Source organism: Malaya genurostris, chromosome 2 (assembly GCF_030247185.1).
Source record: "Malaya genurostris strain Urasoe2022 chromosome 2, Malgen_1.1, whole genome shotgun sequence".
Taxonomy (NCBI): Eukaryota; Metazoa; Arthropoda; class Insecta; order Diptera; family Culicidae; genus Malaya; species Malaya genurostris.
In genome coordinates this window covers 85,832,390-85,853,936 of record NC_080571.1, presented here as the reverse complement: position 1 = coordinate 85,853,936, position 21,547 = coordinate 85,832,390, and the positions used below count along the sequence as shown (strand labels likewise).

The window sequence follows — 21,547 nt, the reverse complement described above, 5'->3', positions numbered from 1 at the left end:
TGCTATTTTGGCGCGTACGAATTTGACATTTCTCTCCCCTACTTCTATGTATGAGATTCGATGCGGACTCACCTGAGGGCGACATGCTCGCAAAAAAAGGGTGTTGCCAATTATTTGTTCGGGAAATGTGAGAGCTGGATATCTTGTTAATATGATGTCTTTGATAACATGCTTTGTGATTGAACATGTTTTTCGTATTGTTATAATTATTAATAATCACAACATATATATTAATGTTATTTTCTGGTTTTATTGAATTGCTGGTTTTATTGGTATTGCTGAATAAATTTCAAATACATCACAAAGCATGGAATTCCGGTGCAACCGACCAAATTAACTCATTGGAATTCTTTCATTCTTCGCCATACTTCTAGTAAATTAGTAATTTCGCTAATTTACTCGCCTCTCTGTGCACTTTTGCTGATCACATCAGAAATAATTTTGCTACATCAATAATTTCCGATCGAACCATTAGTGATTTTTTTAAACTTAGATCTTCACTGAACTCAACTTGACATGATCATTATCATACAAAAATCAAAATTACTTAAAAATCAAATCAGTTGTGATTTCGCAAACTTGATTTCTTTCTTGGCATTTTGGTGGTCTCACACTTGAGATGAAATCAGCAGTGATTTTTTTTATGTACGAGATCAGTGATCTTAAGATCAGCAGTGATCTTAGATCACCAATGATTTTTGATTTTCTATGATATTCCCAGCCCTGGCACACTTCTACAGAACCTATCACAGTCTGGTAATTTGCCTCGTATAGTGCAACGTGTACATGCCGCACTCAACATTTATATAATGATTTTTCTTTCTAGAGAATTTTTAGATACCCACGGTCTTAACTAGATTCTATGAAACCAAACCATTCCGTAATCATTATCATTTCACAATAGAGTCAGAATTTGTAAATCGCCCAGAAAAAGTAACTGTTTTTTTTTTCGAGTGTAGATAATTTTGTTCGGTTTGACTAAAATTCCACCAATTTTTTATGCAAACACTTTTTTAAGCGATTATCATGTGAATATAAACGAAAATGACGTTATTTAAAATAAAACGTGTAAATTAAATTCACGTAAATTAAGGTTTTAGTGTATATTGAAAATGATATTTATTAAAAACAGGTTGCTAAAGTCACAGCACACACACAAAATCTAATTAAAAAAGAATCGAAAAATATGCGAAAATTTTCTAATTAGAATCTATTAGATTGTCAATCCTGCACTAAACCTAACTAATAAGTAATAGTTTCGTAGATAGCATTTGGAACCATTAGAAGTGCTAATTTTGCAGAATGTTCCGCATCGTTGTCCACTTTTCGTTGTAATTCGCTCCTATTCAAACGACCAGCAGCTGAATGAAGCAATTGCTCTTGTTTAAAGCGAAACTGACTCGGCGAACGTCCCACAGCAGAATTGCTTCCTATGCAAAGTGATTCAATACTAAAGCTATTTGGTAAAAGGTTTTCTTTTTATGTGATTTCATTTGTAGCCTTTTCTTCTTATGTGAACTCGTTTGTAGTTTTTATTCCCTACGGTCATAAAAATGGTGTCGACTATTCCATTCCGGATTTGCGAATATTTAAGTTAAAGAATTTATCAAAATGATGCACGACATTCATTACAGGCATTCATAAAGGCCAAATTGTGGAATTCTCTGCGATATTAAACACTGTTCGGAGCATTTTGCTCAAACGCGGAGCAGTCAAATGCTAACTATATTCGCGCTCGTTTGGTGCGAATTTCGCACTTCGAAAAGAGAACAAGGCGATTTAAATTATTTTAGATTTGCACTGAATTAATGATTTTTATCTCCGATTAGCAAAGAAGCATTCTTCATAGTTCTTTCGATAACATTTGCAGCCATTAAAAGGGCTGATTTTGCATAATGTTTTCCATCATTGCACAGTGGTCCGAAACGGGAAATTAACGAGACAAAAATTTTTACGCTATTAAATATGATATTTTGTTGTTTGTGCCTTTACAAAAGTGGTTTGTATTTAACTGGCCCATCTTTTGATATAAAAGATTATTAGAGTGGTCCATGTATTGATATGAATTTGAAAATTATTGCACTTCACAGCAAAGTTGTAGAAAATTTTATTTTGAGCAACTTTGCTGAAGAAGTCATCGTCTTACCTTTTCATTTGATCGAGTTACATGAATTTGTCCTTATTTTATGATCTTTCAGAAACCGTAACAGATTAGACTTTATCGATTTGGCATCTGTTGAATATTTACATTATAAGGTTTACTAGTTTTTGACGAAAAAACAATCATAATTTTTGAATATTGAAAAGCTTAGTTGAACAAAATTGTGGACAATAATTAGCTCGACAAATCTCGTAAAATTGGTCAAAAAAAATTAGAACAAAAAAGGTTTTTTTTAGAACCACCCTACTTTTACTTCGAAAAATTTATGTAATTCGATCAAATAAAGAGGTAGGATGATGGCTTCTTCAGCAAAGTTGCTCAAAATAAAATTTCCTGCAACTTTACCGTGAGGTGTAATAATTTTTAAATTCAATTAAGAAAGCTAGAATTCAGATTCAAATATTGACCACCCTAATGATCTTTTACATCAAAAGATGCGCCAATTAAATACAAACAACTTTTGTGAAGACACAAACTACAAAAAAAATTGTATTTAATAGCGAGAAAATTTTTTCACGTTAATTTCTCGTTTCGGACCACTGTTCGTTGTTCACTTTTCGTTGTATTTTGCTCCAATGCAAACGACCAGCAGATGATGTAATGAAGCTTGTTTGAAGCGAAACTGGCTCTGCAATATCAAGTGTTGAATCGAGGCCCGAAGAGTCGAATGTCATATACCATTCGACTCAGCTCGATTTTCACAAATTTCTATTCAAACTAAAGGTATCACGGTCTCATACAAAGTTCCTGAATTTCATTTTGATCCGACTTGCGGTGCCGGAATTATAGGGTGATATGAACCAAAAATATGAGAATAATGTCACACACTTTTCTCGGAGTGGCTGAACCGATTTTCACAAACTTAGATTCAAATTAAATTCGGTTCCGGAATTACTGGGTGATATGCATTAAAAATGTTAAAATAATGCACTAAAAATGAGAAAATATTGTCACTTATTTTTCTCAAAGATGGCTTAACCGATTATCACAAACTTAGATTCAAATTGAAGTTCTTATGGTCTCATACAAAGTTTCGGAATTTCATTTGAATCCGACTTCTGGTCCCTGAATTACAGGGTGATATGCACCAAAAATGTGATAATAATGTCACACACTTTCTTCGGAGATGGCTGAACCGATTTTCACAAACATAGATTCTCATATAAAGTTCCGGAATTTCATTTGATTCCGACTTCCGATCCCGGAATTACAGGGTGATGTGCAAATGAGAAAATAATGCCACTTACTTTTCTCGGAGATGGAAGGTCTTACGATGCCATAAGAATAATCCCATTTTCATTCGGATCAACACCCTGGTTCCGGAGGTAGGGTGCTTAGTATAAAGATGTCGATTTCAAGTATACTTTGTTCAGAAGCTATCTATTTATATTGGCTAGTGATTTTCTCTAGTTTGTAGACCACGAGACTCTGTAACCAAATTAACTATTGATATTCCCATAAATGATTTGCTGATATTTTTCCAAATCCGACAACCGATACATTTCATTTCAAAATTAAAATCGCCATAGAGGATTTTTAGAACCGATTGTCAATATGCCAATATCCAGCTATCGGTTCCGGATGTACCGATAATAACAACCAAATGTGATAAAATGGAGCTCACTTCACTTTCTCACATAGGATTGAATAGATTTTCACTAACTTAAATTCAAACGTAGTACATCAATGTAGTAGTATTATGCAACAGAAATCTTCAAAACTATTTTCTAAACTTTTTTAATTTGTAATATTTTGGGAAATTTCTGCTGTAATATATAAGAGAAAATGACAATGAGAAAGGCAGACAGATTTTTTGTCTAGTGTCTTTTTTTATCGAAAACTAAACTAAACTGAAAGTCATTTTCATCCAAGATTCCAATGAAACTCAATTTGTGAGAAAATTACACTAATTTGGGCATTTCTCACAAATTGAGTTTCATTGGAATTTTGGATGTTAATGCCTTTCAGCAAACTCTGTCACCTTAGAGCAAAATCAATTTTCAGTTCAGCAACGCCATCGCACGGCATCACATTCATCATATCATGTCAATTGTATGGCTTTTTTGGCGCGCACGAATTTGACATTTCTCTCCCCTATTTCTATGTACGAGATTCGATGTGGACTCACCTGAGGGCGACATACTCGCAAAAAATGATGCTGCCAATGATTTGTTCGGGAAATATGAGAGCTGGATATCTTGTTAATATGATGTCTTTGCTTTCAGTTAAATTTAGTTGAGCTTGAGCTTGAGCGACCTCCCCTGGTTGCTACTGCATTACCTATCGGGAAATTTTACAGGGAATTTCTAGATGATCCGACCTGGGCCTGGTAAATCATCCTTCAATGTACATCTTCTGGTAATCCCAGAATTCATTGATGAGGTCCGGCGCCGGCCAGGTCCGAACGTAGATCGTCTAAGGAATGGGAAGGGATGTTAGTCCAACACATGTTGTTACTAGAGACCGTATATACTACGGCGAACTCCACAAGTGTCACGGGAGAATGATATTTGTTAGTAAAAATTTCAGTATTGGTATTATTCGCGCACGACTCACTATGTTCCGATTTCAAGATGCTCGGATGCTAAACCACTAAACTGACTAACTTCCCGAGTGAACGTTTCAACAATATCCTATATTGAAGTCCCGGGAAGTCGTGATGCACGGCTCTTATTCGAGGAAAGTGAAGAAAAATTTGCAATACTATCACGTAAAGAATAAAAACTTCCCTATTTTTTGAAAATGAAATTACGTGATACAAAATAAACGAGTGAATAGAATTTAGACAAAATAATTGATTCATTGCATTGACATAAATCAGTTGTTATAAAATCATTTTAAATCACCAAATAAAGGTCAACAGATTTTACGACATGGAAGCAGGAACCCAGTGGATCTATTCTTGGTTCATTTTTTTCCGCCGGATTCCACACGGCATTTTGCTTTCAGTTAAATTTAGTTTTTAATAAAATAACACTAGTTTATAAAAATGAAAATGTGATTTCAAATTTTTAAAGTCAATTTTTTCAGGGTTGAACTCAGTAAGGATTTTGTCAGTATTTTTACTCGAAAATTTGACTGATTTTGTGAAATCCACTAGATTTGTCATTTTTCGACTATAACTATTTGAAAAAAAAAGTACGGGTGTGTAATGTCCGAGACATAACTGGATGTCGTGAATACGAATAAAATTGACACTCTTTCTTTATACTTTCGAATATCAATTAGTTGATCGATTGTGTTGACTAGAATTTGAAACGATTCTTCTAAACTAAAGTACAGATTAGTTACATTAAACATTCTGACACACAATTAAATATTACGAAATAACCAGCATAGTTCTTTATGATAAAATAATGGTGGTTCTGAAAGAAACCTTTCATTAATGGCTTCTAAGTCGGTGCTATGCATTTTATATAGCCAATCAGCAGAAAGTTCTACTACAAACTACAAGTTGTTTGAAAATGGGAAGTATACAGTATAGTGAAGAAAATTTCGCATAATTCTTTGGGTATACAATTATTGTTCTAAATAGAAACATACAGAATTTTGATGTCAATTATTTCGTTTCGGATTTAAATATTTCAGTGAAAAGTTGTCAAAATGCCGTACGAGATAAATTTCTGGCATTCAGAAGGACCAAATTGTGTTAATCTCTATGATATTAAACACTGTAGCGAATTTTACACTGCGAAAATTGCACAAAGCTAATCAAATTATCCTGAAAACTGGCTCTGTGATTTGAGCGTTTGAGGCAAAAGGTCTACTTTCATTGCCAACTGCTCCAAATGGGAGGACGACCTGAGCGTTTCACGCTTTATACTTGGTTTGTTCTTACTGATGTTGATGAGAGAACCTCACCTCGACATCCAGTTCCGTATGTAGCAATAAGAGAAATGAACAGTTTTTATTCAAAGATCACCTTTTCTGTTTGTTCAGTAGATTCTGATATGTGCCTGACTACCTCAAAACCGTCGTCCGGATGCGAAAAAGGCTAGCAAGCGTGATGCATTTTCCTCATTATTTCCAAAAGTTTTAGAAAACTTTGGTTTTCAATTATTTACAGGGTTTTTTCACGCTGTTGAAAATTTAATCACGAATTCCTGATCATATTTCCGTTAGCTGATAGCTCACAGCTCTTTTCAAAAGAACCGCCGCTCACCAGTTCACCGCGATGGTAAGTAGGGATGCCTTTTGCACAGATTAAAAAAATGGCACAGATTTTCACAGATTTCTGAAAATGGTCACAGATTTACACAGATTCTGAAATCGATCACAGATTTTTAAAATTGATAACAGTTTAGCATAAAAAATTACATAGCGGTAGAAAATAGTGAGACTTTTTTTTGCTTACCAGAATGATTCCGATCAGCTATTATGGAAACGGGGAAACGTGCACAGATATTGCACAGACAGGTTTTTGGCTTGATTTACAGATTTTTGAAAAAATGATTTGAAAGGTGCCACTTTCAAAAGAAGCGTAATATAATCTTGTAAAACTTCTTCAAAGACACGTTAGCTCTAAAAAATCAAAAAAAAATCAGTACAGACTTTTGACCGTCTTTTTCCAGTTTTGGACCACTGTGCGACGTCTGCTTCCATCCAACACACAAGAAGAAATGATCGATTTTCGACCACGGTTCCACTTTTATACGCATTCAGATGAAGATATGTGACTGGCTACCTCAAAATCGTCGTCATGGCGCGAAAAAACCAAGCAAAAGTAAAGAGTTTTCCGCGTTGTTTTCAAAGTTTTAGAAAACTTAATTTTCGAGTTGTTTGTGGTTATCTCACACTGTTCAAAATATTTTCCTAAATTCCTGATTATATATTTGATGAAATGGTGAAAGAATTATGTTGCTGCCGTTAATACAAGTCGTGATATTCACGATTAAGTTCTGCCCATTCTTTCATATGGCTAATTTTGAAAAGGCACCCCATAGTAAAGTAAGTCGTATTCACGACAAAAGATGTTAAAAAAGGTTGGCTCTTTTCAAAAGACAGACTAGATCAATTTTGGAAAAATAAAAACATAGTATTCAAAGTAGCTTTTTGTGACAGAGACTACATGTCCTAAAAGTTTCATTCAGTTCTGAGAGGGTGTTGCCAACATTGTTCGAGTTGGTGAGAAATTCGTTCATAGCAATTTATGTACACCTTTTGCCATGAGGAACTGAACTTTCTCCGTTCTCCAGCAATCTATTAAAACATTTTACTATAAAAGTTTCAGAAGCAATAATGTTTAGGTTGTGAAGTAAGCTAGAAGTTTAATATCAGCTAGATCGGACGAATCAGTTAGTGGATGCTAGGAGATGATGGAGTTTTTAAGTATGAAAATCCGATTCTCAGATTATACAACTTAACCTTAAATTTTTAATAATAACAAAACTACCACAGTTTTGTTGATTCCAATGTACACCACACAAAGCTCATTTTATCCTGCACATCAACTCATACCGCACTCGTCATGTCTCGTCGCTTCGCTCTCTACTTTCAACGGTGTGTAGATCGTCGTGATGACGGCGGTACAACGGATATGATCCATAGATAGCCACAGCACAGTACATCATACCTGGCCAGCGTTGTTTGACCAGCGTCGCCGTCGGTGTTGGTGGTGGTGGTGGTAGTGGTAATCGTAAATCTTACCGGACAATGCTGATTGGCAATGGCGCGCCGGATTGTGTTGTGATGATGATACTTTAGCTTTAGTTTGCGAAACGTCGGCTGCCGGATCACCAAGGATTGCCTGGCCGCTGAAGCGTATCCCCAATGGTATGTGCTTGGTTGCTTGTTTAACTTTCAGCTAATATTCGTAGCCCGAACCGGTTTGCGGTATTGTCGGCTGCAATCTGCGAAATTCGGTAAACGACAGTTGCTGATCTGTTCTTGAGTCGGATCCGTGCATTCACATTTCTGTCACGCACATATTTAGAATCGCTTCCCAGTTGTTCCGTACGTTCTGGTACGTAGGACAAAATTACCTCTGCTCAGTCAATTGCGCAGTTACAAGCAGACGCCAAGCACTGTGACACCACAATAAACAAAGAGAGAATAAATGAATTTAATATTCATTGGCGTAGAACACTTATTCGCAAGAATCTCAAGGTTCTTTGTTTAGACATTTCATTGCTCGACGAAACGGAGAGGAATCCAAAGGGGATATCTGTTCCAGCGGATATGAGTAAGCTCTTCAAATAATAAATCAATCAAGCCGACACATCTGCCCAATGGTATTGATTGAGTGAGTTCCGCTTAGGAACGGTTTCGGAATGCCACAACTTGATTTGATTTTATCTTTCAATCATTAGTTAACCATCGATTAATAACTTATTCCATTCGAAGGTGTTTGAGCGTGCACACGTGCTTGCAACACGTACTCAGCGTACTTTTCGTGTGGCAAAGTTACCAAACTGTTTACTAGTTATGAGCTAAGGAGACATGAATGATGACAGCGCTCTTAAAATTCATCCGAATCTTCAACTTGAAGCACTGCAATTTTCATTGGCTCGATACTTACGCCAACACGAGAGCCCGTAGTTGTTGTAGGCAAAGTGCAATTGCAACAACAACAAAAAGATTTATTACTATTTCACATTCACTTAGAACCCAACTTGTTCCGCCCAATGCGCTTGGGGCCCTTGGGCCACAGTAGCTCTTTTGTACGAAGGTGCTGCTCAGCATGTTTTGAAATTTGAACGATTCACGGAACAAAATTGCCCCAACTAGACACAGCCAACTGGTCGAGAGTAGGTTTGTTTTGAAATTTGAACAGTTCCAGCAGCTGAGCGTACTGCTGGCACAGTGTTAAATGTCGTGATGTTTTTGTTTTTTTATATACTACTTTCATGCATGCATGGTGTAGTGTGCTTTTCCGGCCGATAAGATGCTGCTCTTATGTGCCGACGGGTCTTTATTTTAAAACGGTGCTATCTATGCGAATCAATTTGAAAATCATAAAGTTGGATGTCTAATGATCCTATTATACGCTTTTTAACGTGCTTGATGATCTCGTCGTCCAACGAAATTTTGATATGATCAACCTCTGATATAGTAATGTTTCAAACTGAAGAAAGTTACGATCGAAAATTGGTCAAACTTGTATCAGGTGTGTATAACTGTATGACAAACGTGGTGGTGGAAGAGAAAAAAACCTTCAAAGATGAACAACTAGAAGCATTGCTTGATCAAGATTCGTGCCAAACCCAAGAAGAGCTTGCCGAATCGTTGGGAGTGAGTCAGCAAGCCATTTCAAAACGTCTCAAGGCCTTGGGCATGATTCAGAATGAAGGAAACTGGGTGCCGTACGAGTTGAAACCGAGGGACATCGAGCGCCGTCTATTTATATGTGAGCAACTGCTTCAAAGACAAAATAGGGATTTTTACATCGAAACGTAGCCGGTGATGAAAAGTGGGTTCTATACGATAATCCTAAACGCAGAAAATCATAGGGAAAGCCTGAGCATGCTACTTCGTCGAAACCAAAGCCGAATATTCACGACACCATGGATTGCTTCATGGATAGCGTCAAAAGAGGACTCCTTTTTTCGAGCCGGAATCCGAAAATTGCCGGAAAGATGGGAGAAAGTTGTCGCTAGTGACGGACAATACTTTGAATAAGATGTATTAGATGTAGAGCACTTTTTCGCAATAAAGTTTTGAATTTTGGAAAAAAACGGCGGAAGCAAAGTTGTACACCCGATAATAGAAAAATCAAATCATTCATTTCTAGTTCTTGCAGACTTAACAACATCTTCCTCTTTTGCGCAAACGAATTGCCGCGCTTTTCATTTGACAACTTTAATCACGATTCGCACAGCCTCATGGTTACGGATCAGCCATTTCGCCGTAGGTCATTTCTTCGAAAGCCATTTTCCTGGAAGATGTTTCGCAGAAAACCATTTCGTCGAAAGCCATTTCGTCAAAAGTCATTTAGTCGAAAGCCATTCCTCCGAGAACCATTTCGGCAAAAGCCATTTCGTCGAAAGCCTTTTCGTCGAAAGCCATTTCGCCGAAAGCCATTTCTCTGAAAGACAATTCGCCGAAAGACAAGTCGGCGAAAACCATTTCGCCGAAAGCCATTTCGTCAAAAGTCATTTAGTCGAAAGCCATTCCTCCGAAAACCATTTCGGCAAAAGCCATTTCGTCGAAAGCCTTTACGTCGAAAGCCATTTCGCTGAAAGCCATTTCTCTGAAAGACAATTTTCCGAAAACCATTTCGCCGATAGACAATTCACCGAAAACCATTTCGCTGAAAGCCATTTCGCTGGAAGCCATTTCGCTGAAAGCCATTTCTCCGGAAGCCACATCTCTGAAAGCCATTTAGCTGAAAGAAATTTCGCCGAAAGCCATTTCGCCAAATAATTCAATTGTCTTTAAATCATTCTTGTAACTAATTCAAAATAAAGACAAATGAGAACGTTTTGTTCGAAATATGTAATAATTAAAACAGCGTAGCTTAGCTTATTTTGTCGACCGAAAGTTTCCCATGATTGATCAGAAACCAATTAAAATTACATATTGCACCAAATGCATGATACTATGTTATGTTAGTTATGTTAGTTATGTTAGTTACGTTAGTTATGTTAGTTATGTTAGTTATGTTAGTTATGTTAGTTATGTTAGTTATGTTAGTTATGTTAGTTATGTTAGTTATGTTAGTTATGTTAGTTATGTTAGTTATGTTAGTTATGTTAGTTATGTTAGTTATGTTAGTTATGTTAGTTATGTTAGTTATGTTAGTTATGTTAGTTATGTTAGTTATGTTAGTTATGTTAGTTATGTTAGTTATGTTAGTTATGTTAGTTATGTTAGTTATGTTAGCTATGTTAGTTATGTTAGTTATGTTAGTTATGTTAGTTATGTTAGTTATGTTAGTTATGTTAGTTATGTTAGTTATGTTAGTTATGTTAGTTATGTTAGTTATGTTAGTTATGTTAGTTATGTTAGTTATGTTAGTTATGTTAGTTATGTTAGTTATGTTAGTTATGTTAGTTATGTTAGTTATGTTAGTTATGTTAGTTATGTTAGTTATGTTAGTTATGTTAGTTATGTTAGTTATGTTAGTTATGTTAGTTATGTTAGTTATGTTAGTTATGTTAGTTATGTTAGTTATGTTAGTTATGTTAGTTATGTTAGTTATGTTAGTTATGTTAGTTATGTTAGTTATGTTAGTTATGTTAGTTATGTTAGTTATGTTAGTTATGTTAGTTATGTTAGTTATGTTAGTTATGTTAGTTATGTTAGTTATGTTAGTTATGTTAGTTATGTTAGTTATGTTAGTTATGTTAGTTATGTTAGTTATGTTAGTTATGTTAGTTATGTTAGTTATGTTAGTTATGTTAGTTATGTTAGTTATGTTAGTTATGTTAGTTATGTTAGTTATGTTAGTTATGTTAGTTATGTTAGTTATGTTAGTTATGTTAGTTATGTTAGTTATGTTAGTTATGTTAGTTATGTTAGTTATGTTAGTTATGTTAGTTATGTTAGTTATGTTAGTTATGTTAGTTATGTTAGTTATGTTAGTTATGTTAATTATGTTAGTTATGCAGTCAATCGATTTCAATCCAACTAAGGAGTGTATCGAAAAGTAGTTAGCAACATTGATTATTGAATAAAAAAGCGAAAAAAAACATATTTTGACATCAGTTTTCGATATATTGTAGAAAAATTACATTTTTATGCATTTCACTGATTATATTGAAGAAAATCCTAGTTTCTGTGAAACGCTCGCACTTTGGACTTGACATTCTTCATTGAATTCTGCACAGTTACTTTTGTGACTTGGTGGCAGCTGTCCAGTTTTTTTTTAACTCCTGCATGTTTTGAGACACTGTACCTTCCTTCCGAAAGTGCCGCTTGACAATTGCCCAATTCCTTTCAATTGACCAAAGATCCGGGCATTTCGGTGGGTTGATGTCCTTTTCCACGAATTGTACATTATTTTTTGACAACCACTGTAGAACGGAGTTGGCGTAGTGGGCTGAAGCCAAATCCGGCCAGAAGAGAGGAGGAGCCTTATGCTTTCTGTACAGTGGCAGCATTCTCTTCTGCAAACATTATTCCTCGTACACCTTGGCCTTAATTGTGCCCTTCGTGAAGAAAATCGATGACCGCAAACCACAGGTACAAATTGCTTGCCAGACCAACACCTTCTGCCCAAACTTTTCCACCGCCACCGTGGCGTCAGCGTCGTCCAAGCCCTGGTACACCGATTTCGTATAATATTGCGGTCCGGGCAGCGCTCGAGAGTCTTCCTTGGCGTAGGTTTCGTCGTCGATCAGGATGCATCCGTCTTTATTCTGTAGAATCCGGTTATACAGTTTTCGCGCTCTTGTTTTGGCCTGAACTTGCTGTACCAGGGACTTTTTTGGCACCTTCTGTTTCTTGTACGTTTTCAGAGAGTTCCGAACTTTGATCCGTTGAATCATCCCGATGCTGGTGTTGGACTGCTTGGCCAAATCCCGCATCGACGCCGATGGGTTTTTCCTGATGTACTCAACCACTGTTAAGTCCCGGCCGGGCTGGCTGGGACCCGTTTTCCTACCGGATCGGGGCAAATCCTCCATGGAAAGGGTCTTACCAAACTTCTTCGACTCATCATTGAAACGATAAACCGTACCGAAACCAATCGATTGCGCAGCTGTTATTGACATGTGAACAAATATGTCACCGCAAAAAACGCTGCAAAAAAATTAAGCCATTTCAGAGAAATAACTGTTTGAATATTGCCAACTACTTATCGATACACTCCTTAAATCCTCAATCGTTTCTGGGAACGCGATATCAATTTTTTCACAAGAACAATCAACGAAAATGAAAATGACAGCTTATTCATAATGCGTCATATGTCATGTGCAGTTTTTCGAAAATCATGATCAGAAAAAGTTCATTGCATCTTCACTCGTGAAAAATCAGTTCAAATGAATTTCTAAAAAAAAACTCAGTGGCGTAAAAAAACCACTTCCGAAATTTTCATTCATGAAACAAGCATCCACAAAAATCACAAGTGATTTTTTGTGTCAGCAAAACTTAATGATGAATTTTCACCTTTCAGAAATATCCCTAAAGATATAATCTATTACTAAATAAATTTGCAACCGAATTGCTACTGATAAATAATGACTGTGATCACTATCTTGATGTTTCGTCTTAGACTCGTCAGTGCTGAACATTTCAAATTGAACTGCTCACTGCAAACTTAAACAGTTCAATTTAAACCGCTAAGCAGACGTAAATTTATTGCTATTTACAACACACTTGTAATAAACACCGAAGTACTAAGTCTTTCCTGACGTACCAACCGAAAACAAGTTTCGGCTAATACTGGCCGATTCAGATGGTCATTTAGGGATTAACCTTATTTTTTGCTAGGGCACATAACCAATTTCACTATCTTTACGTTTCGTCTTAGACTCGTCAGCGCAGAGCAGTTCAAATTGAACTGCTTACTGCAAACTTACAAATAGCAATAACTTTACGTCTGCTTAGCGGATCAAATTGAACTGTTTAAGTTTGCAGTAAGCAGTTCAATTTGAACTGCTCTGCATTAACGAGTCTAAGACGAAACGTAAAGATAGTGAAATTAGTTATGTGCCCTAGCACAAAATAAGTTTTATCTCTGAATGAATGACTATGATGTATTAGATGCACGTAGTATGGTCAATGTGAACAACAATATTTTTGCCACATTCCAAATAGGGGTTATAGCGACCCAATAAAACGTTATTTAGCTTGAATTTGACTTACAGAAATAACAAGAGCGCAGCATTTTGCATATCTCGAACACACAGCAGGCGCAGCGTTTCAATGACACGTTTGAATTAACGTAGCGATAACCTGCACTCCTGTGACTTCTGCGTATGATTTAAGGGGCAAAAAACATTTAAAAAAACTAATGTTTCCGTCAGTTGATTCAGCCCTCAATTAGTCTGTTTTTTCCATGTATTTCACATGCAGGGTAGCCTAATTGGTAAAACGATTTTCCCGGATAGGAGCTAGCTACGGGTTCGAGTCCCATCTCTGCGGTAGCTTTTTTGCGGTTTGCGTTCCACAGTTGAATTCGCATATCATTTTTAAATCTGTTTTTTTCATATACGGATATGTAAAACTAACTCAAGACGGCTCTACGTCTTGACAAGATTTAAAAAAAATCACTAAAAGCAAATAACTATCAAGTTATTTATTTTCACAACCTCAATTTTTTTTTATTTCCTTTTTAGGGCATTTTTAAGTTCGACAGAAACTAAAAATAATGCACAAAATATTCATCAATCATTTTTTGAGCAGCGGATATTTTTGATGATGATTTTTCATTTTGGTTGAGACATTTTTCTTTTTTTTTTTTAATCATCAAAATTTCGCTAAGTTTTCATGACGCGCTCTGAACAAAAATGATTATTGAAAAAATTCACATTCACGTAGCGTTGTCACTGTTATTTCTGACGTTTTGTACTGCCACTAATCGAAATTCGATGCGTTAAAGATTTAAAATTCTGTACGAATCTTAAGTGTGAAAAATACTGTACATTCAAATGTGAAAATACAGTACAAATTAAAATAAAGTACATTTGAGGGTAAAAAACAGTAGGCAGTATTTGCGTCGAAAATACAGTACAATACTTTGAAATACAGTTCGGATACGAGCATTATGTATTCTGCAAAGGGTTGAGATAAAACGTCTATGAGAATTATTCTTTAAAAAAATTTCTGTTCGAGAATCATTTCAGATATATTCAATGTGTAGCTATCACAGTAAACACTCCGACACTTTATCTGTTTCAACTAAAACTGGAATGGAGAATGGTTCGCTGGAAAAGCATTTCTTATTCCGTTTTTCTAGAATGTAGCTCTAATAAACCTAATGCTAAAGATGCGCTTTCAAGAAAACACAAATACTATTACTTCATTTTAATTGAAATTTCTAAGCGCCTAGCGTTTTTAATTACATTGCCATGAATTGTCCTAAAATACATTACGATTTAAAATTTTCAAAATGAAACGTTTCTGAAGAAATGACGAGTATTTTTTGCATTTTGGTGTCTTCGTTCTCAGTTAGCTGCCAGCAATTTCGTTTATCTGAATGGTTATGGAAAAATCAACAGATATGTTAGTTAAATCAATAACATATTAGTTGAAAAAACCAGGGTGTGAAAAAAACAATTGCAATATTGTATTTCTTTTTATCTGGGGGTTCCCCGTGTATAATTGGAAACTTAAAATATCAAAATTATGAGCATCAACAGATTAAAGTCATTGTGGTGATCGATTTGGAACATGTAAATGAAAATAGTTTGCTATGAACTTGACGTATGCTTTGCGGTCTATTTTGTACCGTTAGGAGGATTCGGCAGTTCAACATGAACTGCTATTGCACGGATGATTCGAAGACAAATATAAAGATCGTTAATCGTTTTCTGGTATTTTTCGTTCTTTCAGCTTCGGTTGAATATCAATATTTCACAGTAAACACTCAAACCCAATAAAGAATAAAGAGGGAAACGAAAGAAAGAAAACGATTCTACAGATACTTTTCCGCGCTTGTCAATGGAAAATGAGTCTTTTTCTTGCAATTTACATACGGATCTAAGAGTAAAATTTATTTTCAATCAGTTTTCGATTTAAACTGACTTTTATCAGTCTTGATTGCAACACGTCTTTTTCCAACATGGCCAGCGTTATTGGTTGAATACACAATTCTCCGCATGCACAGGTATGTTGTGCTTTACATTTGCAAGTTCGAAATAGTGCACGTTGCTGTTATCGGTAGCGAATATAGTTGCGCCGAGTTTAGAAACATTAATCTATATGGCTTCATTGTTTCTGTTCAATTCACTACTACGAATTTTCTTTTAAGATTTCGAGGTTTCATCAAGCAAAACTTTAATTTCGTTTATACATGGACGAACACGACAGCACTTGCAGTTAAGAACGATTTACCATGGTCGTGGACTAGCCAGTACATGTGCCTTTTGATCGTTAGTTTTGCTGTCGTTCTTTCGTAAGCGGTTAATGGATGTATCGAACGCGTCACGAAAGCGAACTGAAAAATAACATACCCCCAAACGTTGTAAATATGTTGTGGTAATACAAACTCATTCGTTTATATTATTTTAAAATGGTTGATGATTCAAAGTAATTTACAATTTTAAATCAAATGATTTAATTATGAGGTACCAGAGTAAGTGAATTGTAACAGCAGGATTCCAAAGGAAAAAAAATTATGGGACTCCCAGGGCAATTGTATGCAAAATCCGAAAATACGTACGCGCTTAAACCAGATGATGTTGATGATTCATCAGCAGAAGAACCCACCCAAAAGAAGCAACCAACTACAACCTCATTCAATTTATGACCACTTTGTAATTTAGATTAATTTTGCTTTTGTTCTAGTCATTTTCCGCCCGCCGACAGCACCAACGAATGACAGAACAAAACCAAACCAGCGAGACAAGCCTCATTAACACAATGTTTTTTTTTCTCTCTCCCTCTCTCTCTTCCCCGATTCTCTTCCGTCACAGTGCTATGCTCATCCCGGACCGCATCGATACAGGTGGAGAAGGAAGCCTACTTCAATGGTTCATCGTACCTTAGGTTAAAGACGCCAATGACCCTATGGAGCCATTCGGCGATTAGTTTTAAGACCTGCCGAGGTAAGATTCGGGGTTGACCGCCCGCCCCACCCCTTCCGGTAAATGTCTGTATCAAGTATCGAGCTCGCAGTTTGCCCCCCACCCCCGAACCCCCCCCTCCCCCTTTTTCTGTTCTCCCGTAGAATTTGGAGTGTGTTTCACCGAACGCTAGACGCTTTGCATGTTTGAAGGTAGTTTTGATTAGCTTTGAAGACGCACCGAGAACTGATCGCTACAGAACCGATCTCGACCTAATGATAAGCTGTTACCGAGCCCGGCAAAATGATTTGTTGGATTACTCAACGCCAATCAATGAATACGGGAGCAGCGGCGTGCGCTCTAACGGTGGTGCGGAAAATTTGTCGGTTAGCGGGATTTGAAATGCTATTTGGATGCATAGATTTTTCAAGTTTTTTTCCGCCCTTTAGTGCCAGTGGATTGAACCGTAATTACTCTCAATGAACACCATCACCGATTACCGCTGGCTGTATTATGCGATAATTATTGGCACATTTATTATTTCTTCGCTTCCATATTTGAACACACCGCGATCGGATTTGTTGATTTCAAAGCAGAAGATGTTGCGAATAGAAGTGTAATTGGAAACGGTCTGAAGCATTCGGCACGGCGTTCGATTGCGCTGCTTAGCGAGAGCAAATGCTGCAATCATTATCGCATTGTTGACGCTTCGGTAACAATGACAAATTTATGTTTGGTTTGTTTACTTTTTGATTCATTGGTTACTTTCACGTGTAAATTCAGGAATACTCTAATCTTTAAAAATGTGAGATGTGAGATAGTGGACAACAAAGAAGGACCTCCGGCTGTACAGAAGGTTTGTGGCAAATGTTACGCAAAATTAAGAACCTACCTGAGTGAAACAGAAAATAGCACTTCGATTGGAGGCTCGGTACATGGAACTGCAAATCGTTTGAGTTTTAAAGATACGATAGAATACTGCACGAGAAGGTGCAAACTCATCTCTTAGATGGCGTAGCTCTGCCAAATGAGATATGACAGAAGGTGAGAAGAAGTAGACATCGAACGGATACCCTTTTTTATCAGAGTCCTAGAAACGGGCTTCATAGTGATGGACGCCAACATGTAGTTCGATGAATTGATTAAATGTTTTTAATAAGGATAAAAGGACGTGTCTTCAATTACAGTATTATTTAAGTGTGCTGCCCAAACGAGACGAGACTCGATGAAGAGAAAGTAGTATTTTACTGAAAGCTGAAATGGATTTATGACAGCTTATCGACGGAAAATTCTTTCTATCTTCATAAATATTCTTAACTATTACAAAGCGAAAATTTCTAAAGCTGCTACGAGACGAACAAAAAGGTGAGGAATCAAATATTCGCGACGAAATTGATGCCCCTAAAATGGAATTTTCAAAAGAAATTGTAACAAAATCAGAATCCACTTGCACCGATTTGGAAAAAAAATTCATTTGTCTTCAGTTTGACAAACCATTTGTTTTTGCCTTTCTCATATAGAAAGGTTATGCGATCACTGTGAAAACCGACTCCGAGGTCCGGAGGGCCGAGTGTCATGTACCATTCGACTCAGTTCGTCGAGTACGCAAAATGTGTCTGTGTGTGGGTGTGTTTGTGTGTGTATGTGTGTGTGTGCATGTGCGTATGTGTGTGTGTGTAACGTTTTTTTGCATTGACTTTTCTCGGAGATGGCTGAACCGATTTTCACGAACTTAGATTCAAAAGAAAGGTCTTGTAGTCCCATACAAAATTCCTGAATAATATTTGGATCCGACTTCCGGTTCCGGAGTAAAATGTGCAAAAAAAAAAATGAAAATATGTATTCTAACTTTTCTCGTCGGTGGCGCGACCGATTCACCCAAACTTAGGTTCAAATGAAAGGTCCTGTTATCCCATACGTAATTCCTGAATTTCATACAGATCCGACTCTCGGATCCGGAAATATAGGGTAAAGTGTGTTAAAAATTGTATACCATTACTGAAAAGGACGAAAACTCGTAAAAATTCACACCGATATAGAAGATGATAATCCAAGAAACCTTCAAAGTTGAAATCAAAACTATTGCAATTTATCCGTCATATTAATTTATGGCCTTACGAATCGTTTTGGGTTATGCTAGTTCCTGAATACTGGTTCTGGTAGTACCGTAAATAACCGTAAACTCTAAAGTGGAACTTATTTCGACATCTCGTGGAATGTTTAATCGATTATTACACGTTTAGATTCAGATTCAATCCGATTTGAAGTTTCGACATTACAGAGTAATGAGTGAAAAGAACTTTGAATTACCGCTTGAAACAATATTTACGAGATGAATATTATTACGCCGAGGTTCATTTTCATTTTTCAACTGTGTGAAGAATAATCGATGATTAATGCAATTTACTCCATTTGTCTATAAAACTGTTTCGTTGCCAATTGACAACATCATGGGTTAACGTATAAAATGAAACCAATTATGATATATTGCATGCTTCATATAACATAGTATGTTTTGAGAACAAACTCACACTGTAAGCCTAAAATTTTTGTTCCGATATATAACGGCTCCGAAAAGCTAGTTTTACCGAATGAAAATTGAGCATACACTCACTAAAGTAGAAAAATATATTTAAAAAACAACTGTTCATTTCTTAATTAGTACGTACCGCCAGGGTTGCAAACGGTACTGGAGAATGACACGAGACAGCAGACAGCAAACCGCACAAATGACAACAGTCGCCGATTGTACTTCGCCGTGAATGTAGCAGATGTAAAATGTCATGGGTCTCATGACAATTTTCCTCGTGAATGTCGCCGTTTGCTCTCATCGATAGCTGTTCTACTCTTTTCAATATGAGAATGGCTAGCCACAATAAACAGTAGCCCCTTCTAAATTCAACAACTTTCGAGAGACAGTCGCCAACAAGGCTCAACTTTGAAATTCGTTTTATGTCGATTTTCATGAGGTGTAGGGGGACATGCACAAGAACGTCTTGCTTCCCAATGCAGACGGGTTTTTTTCTGTATCCTTACGTGTTTTGTTTCTCTGCACTACCGTTGGAAGGAAGCGGTTCAGTGAGAAAAGCAAAGTAAATGCAAGAACTTCGATGGTGGGTTCATTTTGACAGTTGGGGTGATTTTGTTTTATTTCCAGTTGGTTGATTTACTCCAATGCACTTTTTCGATCAAACAATTAAACCCCGTTTAGCATAAACCAGAATTGTAGAAGTAACAGGAGCGCAAAATCTATTGTCTCTTCTGTAAGATTTCTTGCCTTTGCGTCATACTAGAAAGATAAAAGCTGCGCTCCTGATACTTCGTGTATGAAATTTCAGTAAATAGTTGTAATATTTTGAAACATCTGCATCAACAAGCTTTGTGATGGATTGAAACTGAAATTGAACCGGTAATGAAAACCACTCTTTTCGCACTTAATTTATCGCCACAGATCGGTCACAGCGGATATGACAGTCCAGTTATGAAAATGTCATAACATTTTGAACTCGTGACATTCTCGAAACCCGTGACCGAAAATGAACATAGCAGCTACTTATCCAGTATGTACGTATACTACCACAAAGCGAACGCTGTGGCTTTGACTACTGTGAGAGAGTGCGACAAAATTAATTGCTCTCAATATTGCTGTCGTGTGTCGTGGCTCTCATAATTGCGCCAAGCTCTCGTGTCACTGCGTGTTGGCTACTGTTGAACGTAGTAGCTGCGCGTATCGTTGGCAGTGACTGCCTTATGTTTGGTGACAGTTTAAAAAAATGTCAAATTTTCGCAACCTTGCGTACCACACACATCGACCGAAACAGATGTTTTTATAATAACGGGTGTTTTTTCTGGAGGTATGTTTTTTCAATAGGGATTACTCTATTGTCTGAAAGTTGTTATGACAGTGTAAAATGACGTCTCTCAGGCGCGTACCCAGAAAAAAATTTCGGGGGGTGTTTCAGAACATGTTGATCAATTTCCATACAAATGGATCTTTTTATATAATTATTTGAAATTTTTTTATTGTGGAGTCGTTTGTTGAAAATTATTCATTTTATTTTTTACTTATTTGAAAAAAAGAGTTTACATAATATCATACTTTTTTGAGTTTCGGAGGGGGTTTGAACCCCTAAAACACCCCCCTGTATACGCGCCTGACGTCTCTACTCAGTATTATTTGGCAAATCATCATGGCCATCAGGCACTGCAGAACAACGCTTCCAAATCGTGGGAATTTATTTTCAAAATCAGTGTTGAATGGATACGTTAACAAACAAAATGAATCAAATGATCAATGAATTTTTGTTGTCAAATCTTCATGATATGGATGTTGACGACATGTGATTTCCACAGGATGGTGCCACTTGTCATACTGCGGCCGGAAAAATCTTCTTATTGAAAAAACATTTCAACAACAACATTATTTCGAGAAATGAACCAGTGAATTGGCCTCCGCGTTCGTATGATTTGACACCACTCGAATGTTTTTTGTGGAGATACGTGAAGTCATTGGTTTATTTGGATAAACTAGCAACGATTGATGCTTTAGAAACCAACATTCAACGTGTCATTGCTGAAATACGCCCTCAAATGCTTCGAAAAGTGGTTTAAAATTGGACTTCCGGAATGATCTCAGTGAAAAGTAGTCGTAGCGGTCATATGCCCGAAATCATATTTAAATTTTAAATGCATAGAAATTAGTTACACAAATAATAATAAAATGGTTATTTCATAATTTGGCATGTGTTTTATAAAAATCTCGAATCAGCAAGGGATTAAA

The 21,547-nt window shown here is 36.5% G+C and overlaps 1 protein-coding gene across 4 annotated transcripts in view; it reads left to right on the top strand.

Moving 5' to 3' along the window:
* LOC131432756 (protein crumbs) overlaps window positions 1-21,547 on the top strand; it is a 145,597-nt gene that overhangs the window by 62,727 nt on the left and 61,323 nt on the right. For all 4 annotated transcript variants that reach the window (XM_058599258.1, XM_058599257.1, XM_058599256.1 and 1 more), the window contains exon 2: window positions 16,678-16,809. In XM_058599258.1, coding sequence (XP_058455241.1) covers window positions 16,678-16,809 — 132 coding nt within the window. The remainder of the gene's footprint in view (window positions 1-16,677; window positions 16,810-21,547) is intronic.